Source organism: Chiloscyllium plagiosum, unplaced genomic scaffold (genome assembly GCF_037043375.1).
Source record: "Chiloscyllium plagiosum isolate Xiang-an unplaced genomic scaffold, Cpla_swu_hap1 HiC_scaffold_24, whole genome shotgun sequence".
Taxonomy (NCBI): Eukaryota; Metazoa; Chordata; class Chondrichthyes; order Orectolobiformes; family Hemiscylliidae; genus Chiloscyllium; species Chiloscyllium plagiosum.
Genome location: NW_028270162.1, coordinates 17,322,719 through 17,339,106, shown reverse-complemented (window position 1 = coordinate 17,339,106; position 16,388 = coordinate 17,322,719). Strand labels below are relative to the sequence as shown.

Here is a 16,388-nt window from a genome sequence, read left to right as displayed (position 1 = left end):
TCTTTTTTGGGAAAACAGATACCACCCTCCTCTGATGCTCTTCTCACCTAACCAACACTTATTTCTTCTGTGCTTTATACAAAATTGTTACTAAGCACTCCTGACCTGTCCATCCTTTGGCATTCTCCTTGTCGACAGAGGCATTGTTTCGAAGCAGTATGTTGACACATTCCAAGTGTCCTAGCGAGACAGCGAGATGCAATGGCGTCCGACCCCGTGGATCAACTGCTTCAATATCATGCTGCAAGGCCAAACTGATAATTATCTGATATCATGAAGTACAGAAAATTGATTTTCAAAACACTCAATATGCAATACAATGTGGTGATGATCCACAGACCAGGGAAGTTTGAGGTACAATGCCTGGTCTTGAGTTAACAGGCAATAGTACTTTAAGTATCAGAGGCATGAATAGAACTTATTGTCCTCAAGCTAGAAGAGTTAAAAAAGTAATAATTAGAGTCCCAATGCCTGATCAGCCTCCTGTTCAAACAAAGAAAAAATGCACCCTAACACTGTTTGAGGATTTGATCAAGTTTAGTTACAAATTTCTTCGCTCTCATACTCCAGCTTAGACTTACATGTGATGTAAGCTTACTTTTGACAATGACATTGAAGGAATAAAGTAGTAAGCAAAGAGGAGGAAGTTAAAAAAGTGCTGGCCGTGTTCAAAGTAGAAAAAAAATTACCAGATGGTAGACATGGGCAGCAGAACTGTTAGCACTGCTGCCTCACAGCACCAGGGACCTGGGTTCAATTCCAGCCTCGGGCAACTGTGTGGAGTTTGCACCTTCTCCGTATCTGTATGGGTTTTTAATCAGGTGCTCCAATTTCTTCCCACAGTCCAAAGATTTGCAGGTTAGGTGGATTGGCCATGGGAGATGTAGGGTGGGATGCTCTTCAGAGAGTTGGTGTGGACTTGATGGACCAAATGATCTGCTTCCATACTGTATGATATCCCAAACTTCTGAAGGAGGAAAATATCAGTGGCTCTAGCCCCATTCCTAAAATCCATCTTGGATATGGGAGTGGATGGCTGCAAATTTTACAGCCATGCTGAAAAGGAGATGGAACAAACTTACTAAAATATTTCCCACTATTACAGTTAGAGGCAATCATCTGAGACAAGATAACTTGGCAGTTAGAGAAGTATGGAAGAAAATTGAAATTGGAATCAATTTATTGAAATCAAATTGTTTCTGTCAAATTTAGTGGGTTACTTAATGCAATAATAGAGAAGGTAGATAAGGATAGTGAGTGTTGGAGTTGCCCATGGGTGAAGAGAATTGTTGGTTGAGGCAGCAGTTTCCACAGTCAGAATCACAACCTTCATACTCATGGCAACAAGATCATGACATGCCTTAATGAAATCTTCGTGGGAAAGGGAAACCTTGTTACTTAGTGGAGAAGGGAAAGTCTGATCCCACCATCTAGGCTTTTTAAGTAATTGCCATTACATTTACTACAAATGGCTGTAGATAGTAAAGAGAAGCCCCTATCCTGTCAGCAGAGGGATTGAAGGACAAATAGCATAAACATCAAGGACCAAATGACATGTAACGAATGGTGTAAACAGATAAACTTTTGAAATGAATGAGAGAGCATTGTAATGGGACATCTGTACACCATTACTTCTTCATCGTAGCCTTGGGAAAATAAACAATCACAGCTTTATAAGGTAACAAACAGCACCCACTCAGTATGGTGCAGCTGGCAAACAGTCAGAGGGGAGGTGGCAAGCGCTGATGTCAATGTTGCATACAATCATTGTAATACGTAATGTATAAATACCCTGTACATCATCTGAGGGTGGGTGGGGCGTTTTTGAACCGTCTGCGGTTACCTCTTCCAGGCTATTTGATAAGAAACTCCGAATAAAGATCTATTTGTACTGCTGAAAATGAGACTCAGGACTCTTCTTTAAAATTCCTCTCCAACAATTGGTTCTGCAAGCAGGGTACTACATAGGTTCATGACTGACTATGTGGGTCTTAATTGGATGAATATATTTAACATTACCGCCCTTTACAAACGTCGTAGTCAGTCCCAGCTATGAATTGCGGTACTTAAAGAACTAAGGGAGAGAAGGGACATGTACCATGTGAGGTGGACAATTGATAGACTCTAGTTCACCTCAGAGAGATGGTAAAGTGCCCCACAGTTGAACAGGGAGAGGACAGTGACTGTACTTCACCCCAGGAAGTAAAGAGCACCACAGTTGAACAGGGAAAGTAAAATCTGCACTGGGGTTAGGAAAGAGCCCCAAAACAGGACCTTTAGACAGAAAGCATAAAAGGGATTACAAGGTAGAACATTGGAGTGTACACAGGGAACTAAGGAGGACAAGGAGGGAAGAAACCTTACATCACCTTAAAACTGGTTAACGAGTCAGGAGCAGGGTCTTAGCAAAATGTTCAAGAAGGAGAATCGAGAAGAGGAAAACCAAGGGACAAGTTCCTTAGCACATTGGCTGGAGAGCAAGCTACTGCTTCCACTACTTTAGCAAGACTGAAATATTCTGTACCAATGGCCTGTTTTCGAGTATCAGTGATTGTCATAGTTGTATATTTTCTTTATCTACCCAACTAACGTATCACAGTAGTAATAGTTTAATTGGCTTTAAGTTTGAGAAGCTGTGAGAAGCAGCGATTTTTAAAATCAAGGGTATCACATATTTGAAAATGCTACTTGTAGATAGTTTAATGGAAAAGTTAGGATACAAATTTAATGTATCTGACAATTGAATCAAAGCAGAGATAAAGTTTTTTTTAAATGCACCAAATTGTTCTAATCCATGGCACACTGCTTGAAAGGATGTAATCATGATTTGGAGATGCTGGTATTGAACTGGGGTGTACAAAGTCAAAAATCACACAACATCAGGTCATAGTCCAATAGGTTTATTTGAAAGCACTAGCTTTCAGAGCGCTGCTTCTTCATCAGGTGGTTGTGGAGTATAAGATTGTAAGACACAGAATTTAGAGCAAATTTATCTGGGCTGACATGACATCAATTATTAACGTTCACTTGAGAATGTAAATTTTATGTTCTGTGATTTCCACATGAAAGAACTAAAACCAACATGTTCATTCTAAAAGATGAGAGACTTGACAAACAATTCAGGTCTTTTTCAATATATAAATTTCAGTTACATCACACTGTAAACTTTTGCTAAAAATTCTGTGTCCTACGACCTTATACTCCACAATCACCTGATGAAAGAGCAGTGCTCTGGAAGTTAGTGCTTCCAATTAAACCTGTTGAACAAAATCTAGTGTTGTGTAATTTTTAACTTTGAAAGGATGGTGGAAGAGATTCAAAAGTAACTTTCCAAAAGGAATTGTTGAAGGGAAAAAAAACATTGCAGGGATATTGAGGAGATCCAAGGTAGTAAAAATTGAAAGCTCTTTCAAGAAGCTAATGCAGAGTGATGGTGAAAACAGCCTACCCCCATGCAATACAATTCTATACTAAGCTAAGGGTATAAGTAGTCAGTGCCTTCTGATAAAAATGGGGAAAATGGTGAAACCAAAATGCATGTTTTCCTTCAGTACCTTCACCACAAATTTGGACCAATTCCTCATTCCTCCAACCATTGAAATAGCCAAAGAAAGTAACAATGGATAAAATAATGGACAGTAACAATGGGCTAAGGAAAGTAACAATGGAAAATAATCATGCAAATGCAGACTTGACACTTAAAATCTTGACATTTTTCTCCAAATAAAGGAACTACACATTGCCGAAATTAGAAGAAAATGCAAGTAGAGTAAAAGCTTATGTATTTGTATATTTGCATAACAAAAAGCTATATTAAAAAATAGAAGTACTAATTGCATACATTAAAAAGATAAATTACATTTGCAAACTCTGCCATATGTTTCAATAATAAACAGATGTCACATTGTAGAACTAATTATAAATATATGCCAGTCCTCAGTGAAGGAAACATGATTTTTGTGACTGTTCTTTCTTCCCACTGCACTCTAACTATTGTAAATATAAATAAAACATCAAAATGATAAAGATTTATTAGTGACAAGATAGGGAAACATAAAATGAGTAAAGATAATTTGAACTATCATGTTCGCACTTCTCTTAAACAGCGCATTATCTTCCCTACTATAAAAAAACACTATTTTAAATCAAGACAAGAATTCGTGCTAGTCTCACATTTAACTATTCATCTCCAGTCTTTAAATTATATACTCAAAAACTGTTGAAGTTGCGTTGGATGTTTAACTTGAGTAAATAGCACTTCTTCCAGTTTTGCCTCGAGTTTTTCTTACACTTATTTTAGCCTCAAAAAATTCCAGCCAAATAACCTTTAAAATTAACTGCTCGAATACCTTGGAACATTTACAATTCACTCCATTTCAATAATTTAACTAAATTGAGGGTGGAAACCCCGTGCCTTTGAAAATAGAGAAAATTTTGGATTCTTTCAACTGAAGAAAGTTAGATGTTCAAGACAGTTATCGACTTCAAATAATTTCACCTATAAATACCATCTCAGGGAGGCTCTCCAACAAAGTTAAAATCCTTTCCAAACACGATCACACATTGAATCATTTTATGATTTTGCTGCTCGTCGGATGCTGCCTGAATTGCTGTGCTCTTCCAGCACCACTAATCCAGAATCTGGTTTCCAGCATCTGCAGTCATTTGTTTTACCACGATCACACATTGAATACAGTCTTACCCAGTATCAGTCACTTACCTGTTTCAGTTCCTCCTCAAGTTCTCTACACTGGTTGTGCCAGACCAACAGGTGAAGTTTGTATTTGTTCCTCAACTCTTCCAATGAGCACATTCTAGTTCCTAAGCTTCAATCGACCCCCGCCCTTTCCTCTTTAAACCCCTCCCTCCAAAGCGAAAAGACAACAGCACAGAAAACAGAACAAAAGTTCTGAAACTTTCCAACAAAAACTTACAGGAAGAGATGGACAACAAGGAAATACAATCCATCCAGCCGGGGGGGGGGGGGGGGGTTACAAAAGAAAATTGGTACCCGTTTCAATAAATATCGGCATATTTGCTGATCAGTAGTTTATGGGAGTGATCATTTCGAATTATTGATTGTCAACGACCCTGGGGCTTTGTTTCACTTTTTTCAATTATCAACCATTTTCGATACTATCAATACTCCCCTCCTCCTCCGTCTCATTGTGGTTCAGTCCAAACTGGTCTCGAATGGACTGGCAGGTAAACACTGGCTAATTACTTTGTAAGCCCACGAATAAAGTGACATTTCTACAAGGCCCATTCAACATGATGACGTATTTAACCGCACTGGAAAGTATTTTGTAAGGTGGGAAGTAGTCTGTGAAGGGCTTCCCCTCAGGAAACCACATTTTTATAATTCCAAATCCCCCCTCGCGCTCCTCGGCTTCAGACGTCTGCGTCTGTCTGCGCATGCGCAGTGCCTGGGCAGTCCTCCAAGATCCCGGCGTGCCATTCGGCGTCTCCAAGCTGCTTGAGCCGGAGGCGAGTCTGACAGGAACTGCAACCTGAGTGCAAACTTCATGTTAATGGCAGTTTGTAGTTAGAACTAAAACGCGCCTCCTGTTGCGTCTAGTGTGATTTTCTTTTAAGGAAAGGTCCCGATTAAACGACAGTATTAATTAATTGGTTCTGTCCATGTCGAAAAGACTGAGGAGTAACGACATCTGCGCCGACTGCAGCGTCCCCGGTAAGTGACTGTGGGGGAGGTAAAGGTCTGGGGGCAGAGGAAGGGGCCCTCTTAAAGATGCCTTTTTGGGGAAAAAAAAACTGAGTCTTATTGTGCTGCCAACTGAGAGAGGAAATTCAAACAAGCTTCAGTCCACTGACACACGCACACACAGAGAGGAAGTGAGAGAGAGCTAAAAGATGCAGAAAGGCTGTAAGCCAACTAGGACACAGCCAGGAAATATCTAGCAACCGGTTTGTGTTCTTTCATTCCATCCTCTTAACCGTGCCCTTCCTCTCTCTTTGGGATCATGTTATTAAAAAGCAATACATCTTTAGCATAAAATTAATTCGTAGTACCCACTTCCTCAAACTTGCGGCCTCTATCCAATCAACACAATTCAAGTTTCAGCTGTTTACTTTTTTATGTTAAAGCTGTGGGTTTATGTACATTTGTAGAATGATTAGGATGCCATGTTTTTGCTTTCTTGCCGGAGTTAATACCATTTGTTGTTCCCATCGGTGTGTGTGTATGCATAATATCTCACCTGTCATTGACTTAGTCTCACTCATTTGTACATCAAGTTTTTCTTTCTGTGAACTTGATTTTTTTCCCCTTTTGTACTTGGTGTTTTGTTTTTGGAAATTGAGAAATTCCTCTGAATGCATCCATATTTATAGTTATAATTTGTATAATAGTTAAATGTATACTTTGTGCATTGAGTTTTTTTTATGAATTAGAAATACAACAATTTATTTTATAGTAATGTTTTTTATTATAAATGGTGTAGAGCATTCCTTCATCAGCAATTGCAATGTCCTTTGTCCTGGTAATATGCTAACTAATAATAGCTTTGTCAGCTTTTTACAATCACAGATCTTAATATTGAAAATTGCAGAGTGCAGCTAATGTTTTGTAATTGTTTGTCACTGTATAAGGATGGTAATGGATAACATTGAATAATGAGGTAGTTGTAAAAATTTGAAGTTATACGAAATAAATTAGTATACTGAACTTAAGGTTTTTTTGCTCCCCTGCAAACTTTGTTCCCTAGTTATAGACTCCCTATCTCCCTAAAAACAGAGCCTCAGTGTCATATTTGAACCCAAGATGAGCTTTTTCTGATTATATTGTCACCCCTTTGCTAAGAATGTGTTTTCACTTCTAAAGGCTTTGTTCCTGCTTTGGCTCATATGCTCCTGGGATCCTTGTTGTATGCCTTTTTAGCTGAATTCTGGTCTATTCAAAGGCACTCTTTTTCCTATATTCCACTTTCCCTAAACTTGAGTAAATCTGAAACTCTGCTGCCCAGGTTCTTACTTCTGTTAAGTCCTGTTTGATGATCACACCTGTGTTTGCTGAACTACATTGTTTCCCAGTCAAGGAACATTTCAATTTTTAAAAAAATCATTGTCTTTGCCCCTCCTTATCTCTATAATACCCTTCTAATAGATATCCCTCCATGCAGACTATATTAATTTTGTTTTCTTAAGCAAACTCAATTTCAGTTACTCCACTATAGTGACTGTGCTTTCATCTACTAAGGCACCTAAGCTTTGAAATTCCTCCCCAAATCTTGCTTCTATTTCTTTCTCCTTGAAGATGCTCTGTAAAATCTGCTTCAATGATCAAGCTGTTGACTACCTGCCCTAATATCATGTATGGGTTGGTATGAAACTTTGCTGTGAAGCACCATGAGACCTTTTATTACATTAAAGGCAATATGTATGTACCAACTGTTCTGATTTTGGCCATGCCAGACCTCCAGTTAAAAGATGCTCTGAGTGTTGGAAATGAAATGACAGAGGTTGAAAATGCATGGCAACCTAGCCAACAGCTGAAAGAGAAAGATATATTGTAATAAGATCTTCATCAATGTGTGTTGTGTTGTATTTTATATGGATATTATTTCTAAATAAACTTACACCTTTCTTGTGTGACTGTTAGATTTACATTTGTGAATTTTTAATCTTTGTAACCTTTTTGTGATGCCTTCTGGCTGTTTACTGTGTATTGTAATTATTCAGTAGATTTCCTTCATTGGTGTTGCCTTCTGTCATGAAAATAATTTGGTATTTTAAAAGTCTTACTGCTGGTGCATATGGGTTAGCTATAGAAAACAGAAACATTGCTCTTGGAGTCCCCCAAATATTTGCAGCAGAAGTTTTGCAGTATTATACTTCTAATAGGGAAGGATAGCACTAGTATACAGTTTACTGCCTAGATAATGGCTGACTGTATCTATTTTCACTAGATTAATTACCAGCAAACATTGTACAGCTTGAAAGGACAAACGTGAATATGTCAGTGTTTTTATTTTCCTTTGCAGTGTGTGAAACTATTGTGGGCTCAGTTGTCTTTTGTTTAAGACAAAGTTAGGTTTTCCATCAACATACTGAGAGTCTTAAGGCAAATATATACCAGCTTGTACTGTAAACAATAAGCAGTACTCAGCTGGCTGGTGCATTGACTTGTATGCATGACTTATACTTTAACAGCATTTGCAGGTCTTGAGGGGTACCTGTGGAAATGATGTTTCCTTTTGTTGGAGATTCTAGGACAAGAGGTCAGCGCTTTAAAAACAATGGGTTGGCAACTTAACACTGACCAAACAAAATCTTTGAGGGTTGAGTGCTTTTGTAATTCTGCTTATCCATCTTTTGAAGAAGAGAGCCTTTGAATATTTTCAAGGGAGTGGTTTGTAGCTTCTTAATAAGCAAGAAGATAAAGGGTTATTAGGAGTAATCAGAACAGCCATGATCTTATTGAATAGCAGAATGTCACTCTGTCCCTCACGCACACTTTCCTACTCCTAATTCATATTTATGTAGTTTTTCTGTCCTTTTGTGGAAGTGACTGGTTTATCTTTCAACAGTGCTGCAGTTCACAAACCAAAAGATAATTGATTTTTGCCTTTAAAGTTTCAATTGAAAATGTATGCAACACTTTTCCATGTGAAATCAGTACATGCAGCTAAGCATCCTCTACTATTGGTCATTGCATTGAGTATAGGAGTTGGGATGTCATGTTGCAGCTGTATAGGACATTGGTTGGGCCAATTTTGGACTACTGCATTCAGGTCTGGTCTCCGTGCTATGCGAAAGATGTTGTTAAACTTGAAAGGATTCAGAAGAGGTTTGCAAGGATGTTGCCAGGGTTGGAGGTTTGAGCTATAGGGAGAGGCTACATAGACTGGAACTATTTTCCCTGGAGTGTCAGGCTAAGGGGTGACCTTAAAGAAATTTATAAAATCAAGGGTGACAGGGATAGGGTGAATAGTCAATTTCCCCAGGGTAGGGGAGTCCAAAATTAGAGGACATAGCTTTAAGATGAGAGGGGAAAGATATAAAAGAGACCTAAGAGGCAACTTTTTCCACATTGGTGGTGCTGCGTGCATGAAATGAGCTGCCAGAGGAAGTGAAGGAGGCTGATACATTTACTGTACTTTAAAAAGAACCTAAATGGGTACATAAACAGGAAGGGTTTAGAGCGATATTGGCCAAATGCTGGCAAATGGGCCTAAATTAAAGATATCTGGTCAGCATGGATGAATTGGGCAGAAGGATCTGTTTCCTTGCTGTACAGCTTTACGACGATAGTCATTTGGACCCTTTCTGAAAGTCATCTGAAAACTGCTGTTTTGTGACTATTGTTTATCTCTCTATTATCTGTCCCATTGTCTAAACAACATTGCATTGTTTATTTTTAATTTTCCATTTAAATAAGTTCACGATGTCTTGACTGAATTTAAGTTTACTTCTGACAGCCACGTTTTGCCTTGAATAAAGTCTTGCATCTATGTTGTACTTTTCCTGATGACTGTCACAAAGCACTTTTAGAACCCATGAATGATGTAGCCACTGTAATTTTGGAAACATGGCAATCACTTTGCGCTCGGTGAGCTCTCTTCTACATCAAGTGATAATGGTCAAGTAATCTGTGGTGTGGATTGTTTTAAAAAATTCTCAAGGTCAGGTTCGTAGGAGAGTAGTCTGACACAGAACAAACGACCAAGAGGCGAGTCTGCTAGAATATGGGCATTTTATTCCCCGCAGCGTCGCCACAACCAACGGGTCTGGCTTATACTCACTCTACATGTTACCGGAACTGGGAGCCGTCAGTTCTCGTAGAGCAGTTGCCAACAACCCACGCTCGGCGGTTAAACGTAACCCCGGAGCAGACTCACCGAACTGGAGACTTTTCCAGCTGATATACTCTTTTCCAGATATAAACATTCATGTGAACAGCAGAGCAAGGCTAAAAAACACATTCCATTCTGGTTACATACAGATAAGAAGATTCACACGGGGAGGTGTGTAATAAGATTCACACGGGACTAAGCAACACCTCCATTCCGGTTAGATTCACACATGTATTGGGACATAATTTTTAACCGTTTCACCACATTCCACTGCTTGGAATTTTACACCACATGGATTCTTGGGACTAGGATTAATCAAAACACTGGGGATGACTCCTCTGCAGTTTGACAATCAAGTGAGCAAGCAGTTGGGCCTCTTTCTAAAGTTTATGGAAAGGCGCAGTCTGCCATTGCCGCATTCCCTCAGTACAGCAGTTTTAGGTTTTGTGTTTAGGCTTTGGATTTGAACTTGCTATGGTTTGTTTCTCCAGTGTTTCATTTGAATTTCAACAAATAATTATGACTATGTGAACTTTTCATATCATGGTTCTTTCACAATTCAAGAGATTAAGCAATTATTATTAACTGGTGTTCTTCCAAATTGTGGTCAAAAATGTAGAAAGTATTTGAGGTCCACTACAGTTTGTTGGGAACTGATCTACCTCTTATGGTGAGACAAGATAAAAGCATTGCTAATAGACAGAGGTTTCCAAATTTTTGACTCATTCAGTGAACAAATTGCAATATGGTTCATAATGGTGTATGGCTTGGAGTGGAACTTGTTGGTGTTCCCATGCATCTGCTTGATACTGACAAAGCATTTTTTTATTTTTCTGATAGGTACAATAAATGGTATGCCTTTTAAGTGCAAATTAGTTTTTTTTTCCAGCACCAAAACATATCTGGTGTTTTAACACTGCTTTGAGCTGGAAGAGGGAAAAAAAAAGTTTAGATCAGTAAATTCACTTCAAGTAAAGGCTCACTGCATGTGTTAACTTGTAGCAGGTGAGATTTTAGATAAAACTGTTCAATTAAAGTTTAGCTTCGACAGAACCTGTGCACTGCCAAAAGCATAGCAAAAAGCCACTTGTTGATTTTTTTTTGTCAGACAATGAAGCAATTGACAAAAGTTTTGGAGGATGATGTAATTCTCTGATTGATCTCAGACATGTTGCAATCTATTCTGACTGGAAAGTTATAAAAGGATGACTTGAAATACTGCAGAATTTTATGTTCCTAGCTGTTTATATCAAATATGATCTCTCAAACTGTAGTTAAGCAGAATCGTCTTTCAACCAAGAGTCTCTGGCAGAACTGCATTCAAAAATCATCTAACTAATTTAGAGTTTTGAAAAAGCACCACTGAACCCAAAACGTTGACTCTGTTTTCTCTGCATGGTGTTGTCATGCGTGCTGAGTTTCTCCAACTTTATTTTTGTAACTCTTTGAGTCCCTTAAGAATTTATTTAAAAATGGATTTAATACTTTTATAGATTTGGGCGAAAAGCTATTTATCTGTCATTAGCCATCTCTTAGTAGTATAACATGGCAGAAGATTGAGACTTGCAAAATTGAAAATAATTTTAAGTTAGTCTTTAAGATGCTGAACACATTCCAGTTATTTTTCATGCCCTGGTGTGTTGAATTGGAATTCTGCTTCATTATAAATCCATATTGACCTTAAAAACTGGTAAGATTGCCAATCCGTCTGAAATTGATTTCTTGTGTGAATGAGGAGAAAGTGAGGTCTGCAGATGCTGGAGATCAGAGCTGAAAATGTGTTGCTGGAAAAGCGCAGCAGGTCAGGCAGCATCCAGGGAACAGGAGAATCGATGTTTCGGGCATAAGCCCTTCTTCAGGAATGAGGAAAGTTTGTCCAGCAGGCTAAGATAAAAGGTAGGGAGGAGGGACTTGGGGGAGGGGTGTCGGAAATGCGATAGGTGGAAAGAGGTCAAGGTGAGGGTGATAGGTCAGACTGGGGTGGGGGCGGAGAGGGCAGGAAGAAGATTGCAGGTTAGGAAGGCAGTGCTGAGTTCGATGGATTTGACTGAGACAAGGTGGGGGGGAGGGGAAACGAGGAAACTGGTGAAATCCGAATTCATCCCTTGTGGTTGCAGGGTTCCTAGGTGGAAGATGAGGCGCTCTTCCTCCAACCGTCGTGTTGTTGTGGTCTGGCGATGGAGGAGTCCAAAGACCTGCATATCCTTGGTGGAATGGGAGGGGGAGTTGAAGTGTTGAGCCACAGGGTGGTTGGGTTGGTTGGTCCCGGTGTCCCAGAGGTGTTCTCTGAAATGCTCCGCAAGTAGCCGGCCTGTCTCCCCAATATAGAGGAGGCCACATCTGTTGCAGAGGATGCAATAGATGATGTGTGTGGAGGTGCAGGTGAATCTGTGGCGGATATGGAAGTTTCCTTTGGGGCCTTGGAGGGAGGTGTGGGCGCAAGTCTTGCACCTCCTGCGGTTGCAGGGGAAGGTGCCGGGAGTGGAGGTTGGGTTGGTGGGGGGTGTGGATCTGACGAGGGAGTCACGGAGGGAGTGGTCTTTACGGAATGCTGATAGGGGAGGGGAGGGAAATATATCCTTGGTGGTGGGGTCCGTTTGGAGGTGGCAGAAATGACGGCGGATGATGCGCTGTACATGGAGATTGGTGGGGTGGTAGGTGAGGACCAGTGGGGTTCTGTCCTGGTGGCGGTTGGAGGGGCGGGGCTCAAGGGCAGAGGAGCGGGAAGTGGAAGAGATGCGGACCCGGGTTCAATTCCCACCTCAGGCGACTGTGCAAACTCCACACAGACATTCTCCCAGTGTCTGTGTGGGTTTCCTCCGGGTGCTCCAGTTTCCTCCCACAGTCCAAAAATATGCAGGTTAGGTGAATTAGCCATGCTAAATTGCCCGTAGTGTTAGGTGCTGGGGTAAATGTAGGGGAATGGGTTTGGGTGGGTTGTGCTTCAGCGGGTCGGTGTGGACTTGTTGGGCCGAAGGGCCTGTTTCCACACTGTAAGTAATCTAATCTAATCAATGTGATACTTCGGTTTTCAGGTACTTGCTTTTAGTCACTCCTTTGCAATGTAATGAAGGCAGTGCACATTCAAGAGCAGAACTATTAATTTTGCCGTTTCACCATTTTCCCATTCATTCAATAATTAATAGAACAGCAAAAGTCAAATAACACAGAAATCTATGAATATTTTAAGAAATCATGGTTGCATGTTGTTTAAAATATCCAAAACATCTGTCTCAACAAAAACTCAGTCTTTGTAATGGGAGCTAACATAGCAAGACCCTCAGACCATATCACACTGGGGCTGGTGTTTGACTCACAAAACCATGTGACTTCCTAACATCATGCACTTCTTTTGCTAACTCTTCCCATCCCAACATGAATGGACTAAGAGCTACCTGTGATGTATCAGGTCTCTGACAATTGATCTGTGAGTATTAGCAGAGGACATTAGTGAGTGGGAATTGCTGCTGAGCCTAACCTTGTTCCAAGTTCAGCACACTTGGAAGTGACTAAATAGCTATGAAAAGCAAGTATCCTGGCAGTTTTCCACTCCCACATGAGGACACAAATTGAATTGTAGCACAAATTGTTATCCTGGTTGATTGGATACCCAAGCTGTTGTGCTAAATCAAATCTGGGACTTTTCTGATTTAATTTTTGCAGAAACTCATGGTTTTATCACATAAGCAGTATGAAGAATTATTTCTTTTTCTCTTGTGTTCAGGGCTCATTTAGACTGACAGTGTGTTATTGGCATTGATTTGCAGAATCAACAGTAGTCCTGCAAATCTAACATCAAGAATACCAACATCTTCAATGGAACTGGGGTTACCAGAATTTGCCTTTGTGCCAAATGGAGAAGCATGTTTATAAATTATTTAGATGAACACAAATGTACTTGTAGGCAGCACAAGATTTGAAGTGCACCTATATTTTACTCCACAAAGTTTCAAGGATTGTTTTCAAACTGGTGGATTTTGGGAAATATAATCCTGTTTCATCTACAGACGTGGTGTGACTCTATACAACTCCTGTACTTACTTTGGTTTGAATATCTTGGATTCAGTATTGGGATTGTACAGACTGACCTGGCAAATAAAATTGGCATATATGTAATACATTTTGCATCTTCATGGTATCCGAAAGGCATCTAATAGATGAATTGTTTAAAATGTAATCACTCTTATTCTACAAGAAAATGCAGCATCCTCACAGCAAATTTTGTCTCTCTCTCGCAAGTAATGTGTTAATTTGTTATAATGGTGGTGGTGGTAGTGGTTAGAACAATAAACAGGAAGTGTCTCTGTTTAATATGGCATTTGTCAGACAACATCACTGACATTACAACAGCTTTTCTTTCCCGCTCTGAAAGCTAGTGCTTCCAAATAAACCTGTTGGACTAAACCTGGTGTTGTGACTTTTAACTTTGTACAACCCAGTCCAACACTGGCACTTCCCAATCATTTCTGACTCTGAGTAGGCTAATGGTACCTCAGTTTAATACTTCATTAAAATACAATGCCTGTGATGTAACCTGTCATTAGTGCTATTGAGGTGTCAAAATGCAGCAGCATTGCATGAAAAGTTGTCATGTTGTGGTGGGATAGAACAGAAGCATTGAAAGGGCGCTGAAAAATTAAAGGTGTTTTTATCTGCTGGAGTTACCTATAGATTGAAACAGACACCTATTAAATGGAGTTGAACATTTTGATACCATGTGTTTGCGCAAAGCTGTTCTTTCTCACAGTGGGAATACTAAATTGTTTCTTAATCAAAACTGTGTCCTGTTCATATTAGAATCGGCTGCTGCTACATGGGGAAGCTGGGGTACACCAATGTGACTTGGGGCAAATACATTCTGTAATAAATGTTTGCAGCTTAAGGATTGTTGCAACTGACTTGAGGAGCTGGAATCCAAGCTGCAAACATCGTGCCACATCAGGAAAGGGGGAAGTGACCTGAACACTTTACTCCCGAATACTTTCATGTCCCTCAGGCTAGGTAATTCAAAATTGTCTGTGATCAGGGATAGGTGGGTGTAATTGCAAGTGAGGCAGGTATTAGGAATCAGTAGGTTGCAGTTGAGGAGCTTCAGCCCCTGCAACTCTCCAACAGTTGAGATTCAGGTTATGCAGGTGAGAGTGGAGACTGCAGGGAGGATGAACATACTGACCATGGCACCTTGGTAGAGGGGTAGGAAATAGGATTGTAATAGTGATAGGTAACGGTATATGTAAAGGCATGAATACTTATTGTTCTCTGCAGTAGTAAGTTGGGGGGCATCTCGAACACTGTCTGTCTGTCCTGTGCCAGTGTTAAGGATATTTCCTTGGGGCTGGAGGAGAGCTTGTATCACTACCTGGTGTGGCAACTATACCATTCAAGATTGGAGACGATTGCAGAGAGTGATGAACTCTGCCTGAGCAATCACAAAGGCCCCTCCCATCTCTAGAATCCATCTACCAGGCCTGCTGTCAAGGAAAGGCTGCCAGCATTCTCAAAGATCCATCCCACCCTGGTAATGTTTTTTTCCAACCTCTAAAGTCAGGGAGAAGGTACAAAGTCTGAACACACACAACAGCCGGTTTCGTAACAGTTTCTACCCTACTGTTAGAATACTGAATGGACTGTCAAACTCTTTAACATTAGCCTGTACCTGTGTTTTTGTTTTTGTTGCTGTTTACCTATTATTTACTTATCTATGCTACTTAACTATGTGATCTGCCTGTATTGTTTGCAAGACAAAGCTTTTCACTGTGCCTCGGTACATGTGACAATAAATTCAATTCATTTTAACTTTAGATGGGAGGTGTGGGGTCTAGTTGTCAACATTCATGTGGGTACCAATGACTTTAACATGACTGGGAAGGAGTTTTTGCTGAGATTTTGAACAGCCAAGAGTTAAATTTAAAAAGCAGAATTTCTGAGGTAATCTTTGGATTATTACCTGAGCCAAGGGCAAGCTAGCACAGGTTTAAACAAAATCAGGGAGTTAAATGCATAGCTCCAAAATTGCTGTGGGTAGAATGGATTTCTATTTGTGGGATGTTGTATTAAGGTAGAAGGAAACTGTTCCATTTTGTTGTGCTTCACACAGCCTGAGCTTGAATTAGTGTGTAGACGGTTCATATAACCAGAGTTGTAGAGAGGGCTTAAACTAATTGTAGGGGAGGCAGAGGACAATATGGAAGCAAGAGAGGATAGCAATATTGGGAATAAAGCAAGGGAAGGACAGGAAGGGACAGTCTACAAACATAGAAAAACAACAGTAAACAGAGTCAAAAAGGGAAAATGGTAATCTGGCAAAATTAATAGCTCTGCTCTTGAATGTGCATAGTGTTTAGGAATAAAACTAATTATTTAACAGCACAAACGCAGGTGAATAGGTATGATCTTTATAGCCATTACAGAGACATGGTTACAAGGAAATTAGAAACTGGACTCAAATATTTGAAAGGACAGGCAGTAAGGAAAAGCTGGTGGGTAGCATTGTTTGTTGGGACTAGAATAAGATGGAACTAGAAATTTTGGATTGGAAAGTGTAGAGTCCATTTGGTGGAGGATAGAAAACACTGG

At 40.0% G+C, this 16,388-nt stretch overlaps 2 protein-coding genes across 10 annotated transcripts in view; one reads left to right on the top strand and one right to left on the bottom strand.

The window, feature by feature from the left end:
- Nucleotides 1-4,915, bottom strand: part of ankrd13a (ankyrin repeat domain 13A) — a 51,727-nt gene extending 46,812 nt beyond the window's left edge. The window contains exons 1-2 of the mRNA XM_043715517.2: nt 4,721-4,915; nt 106-241 (exon numbers count right to left, since the gene is read on the bottom strand). Coding sequence (XP_043571452.2) covers nt 106-241; nt 4,721-4,813 — 229 coding nt within the window. The 5' untranslated portion in view covers nt 4,814-4,915. The remainder of the gene's footprint in view (nt 1-105; nt 242-4,720) is intronic.
- A 552-nt stretch (nt 4,916-5,467) lies between these two features.
- The window catches only part of git2a (G protein-coupled receptor kinase interacting ArfGAP 2a), a 90,043-nt gene continuing 79,122 nt past the window's right edge, over nt 5,468-16,388 (top strand). For all 9 annotated transcript variants that reach the window (XM_043715516.2, XM_087999945.1, XM_087999948.1 and 6 more), the window contains exon 1: nt 5,468-5,692. In XM_043715516.2, coding sequence (XP_043571451.1) covers nt 5,641-5,692 — 52 coding nt within the window. In that variant the 5' untranslated portion in view covers nt 5,468-5,640. The remainder of the gene's footprint in view (nt 5,693-16,388) is intronic.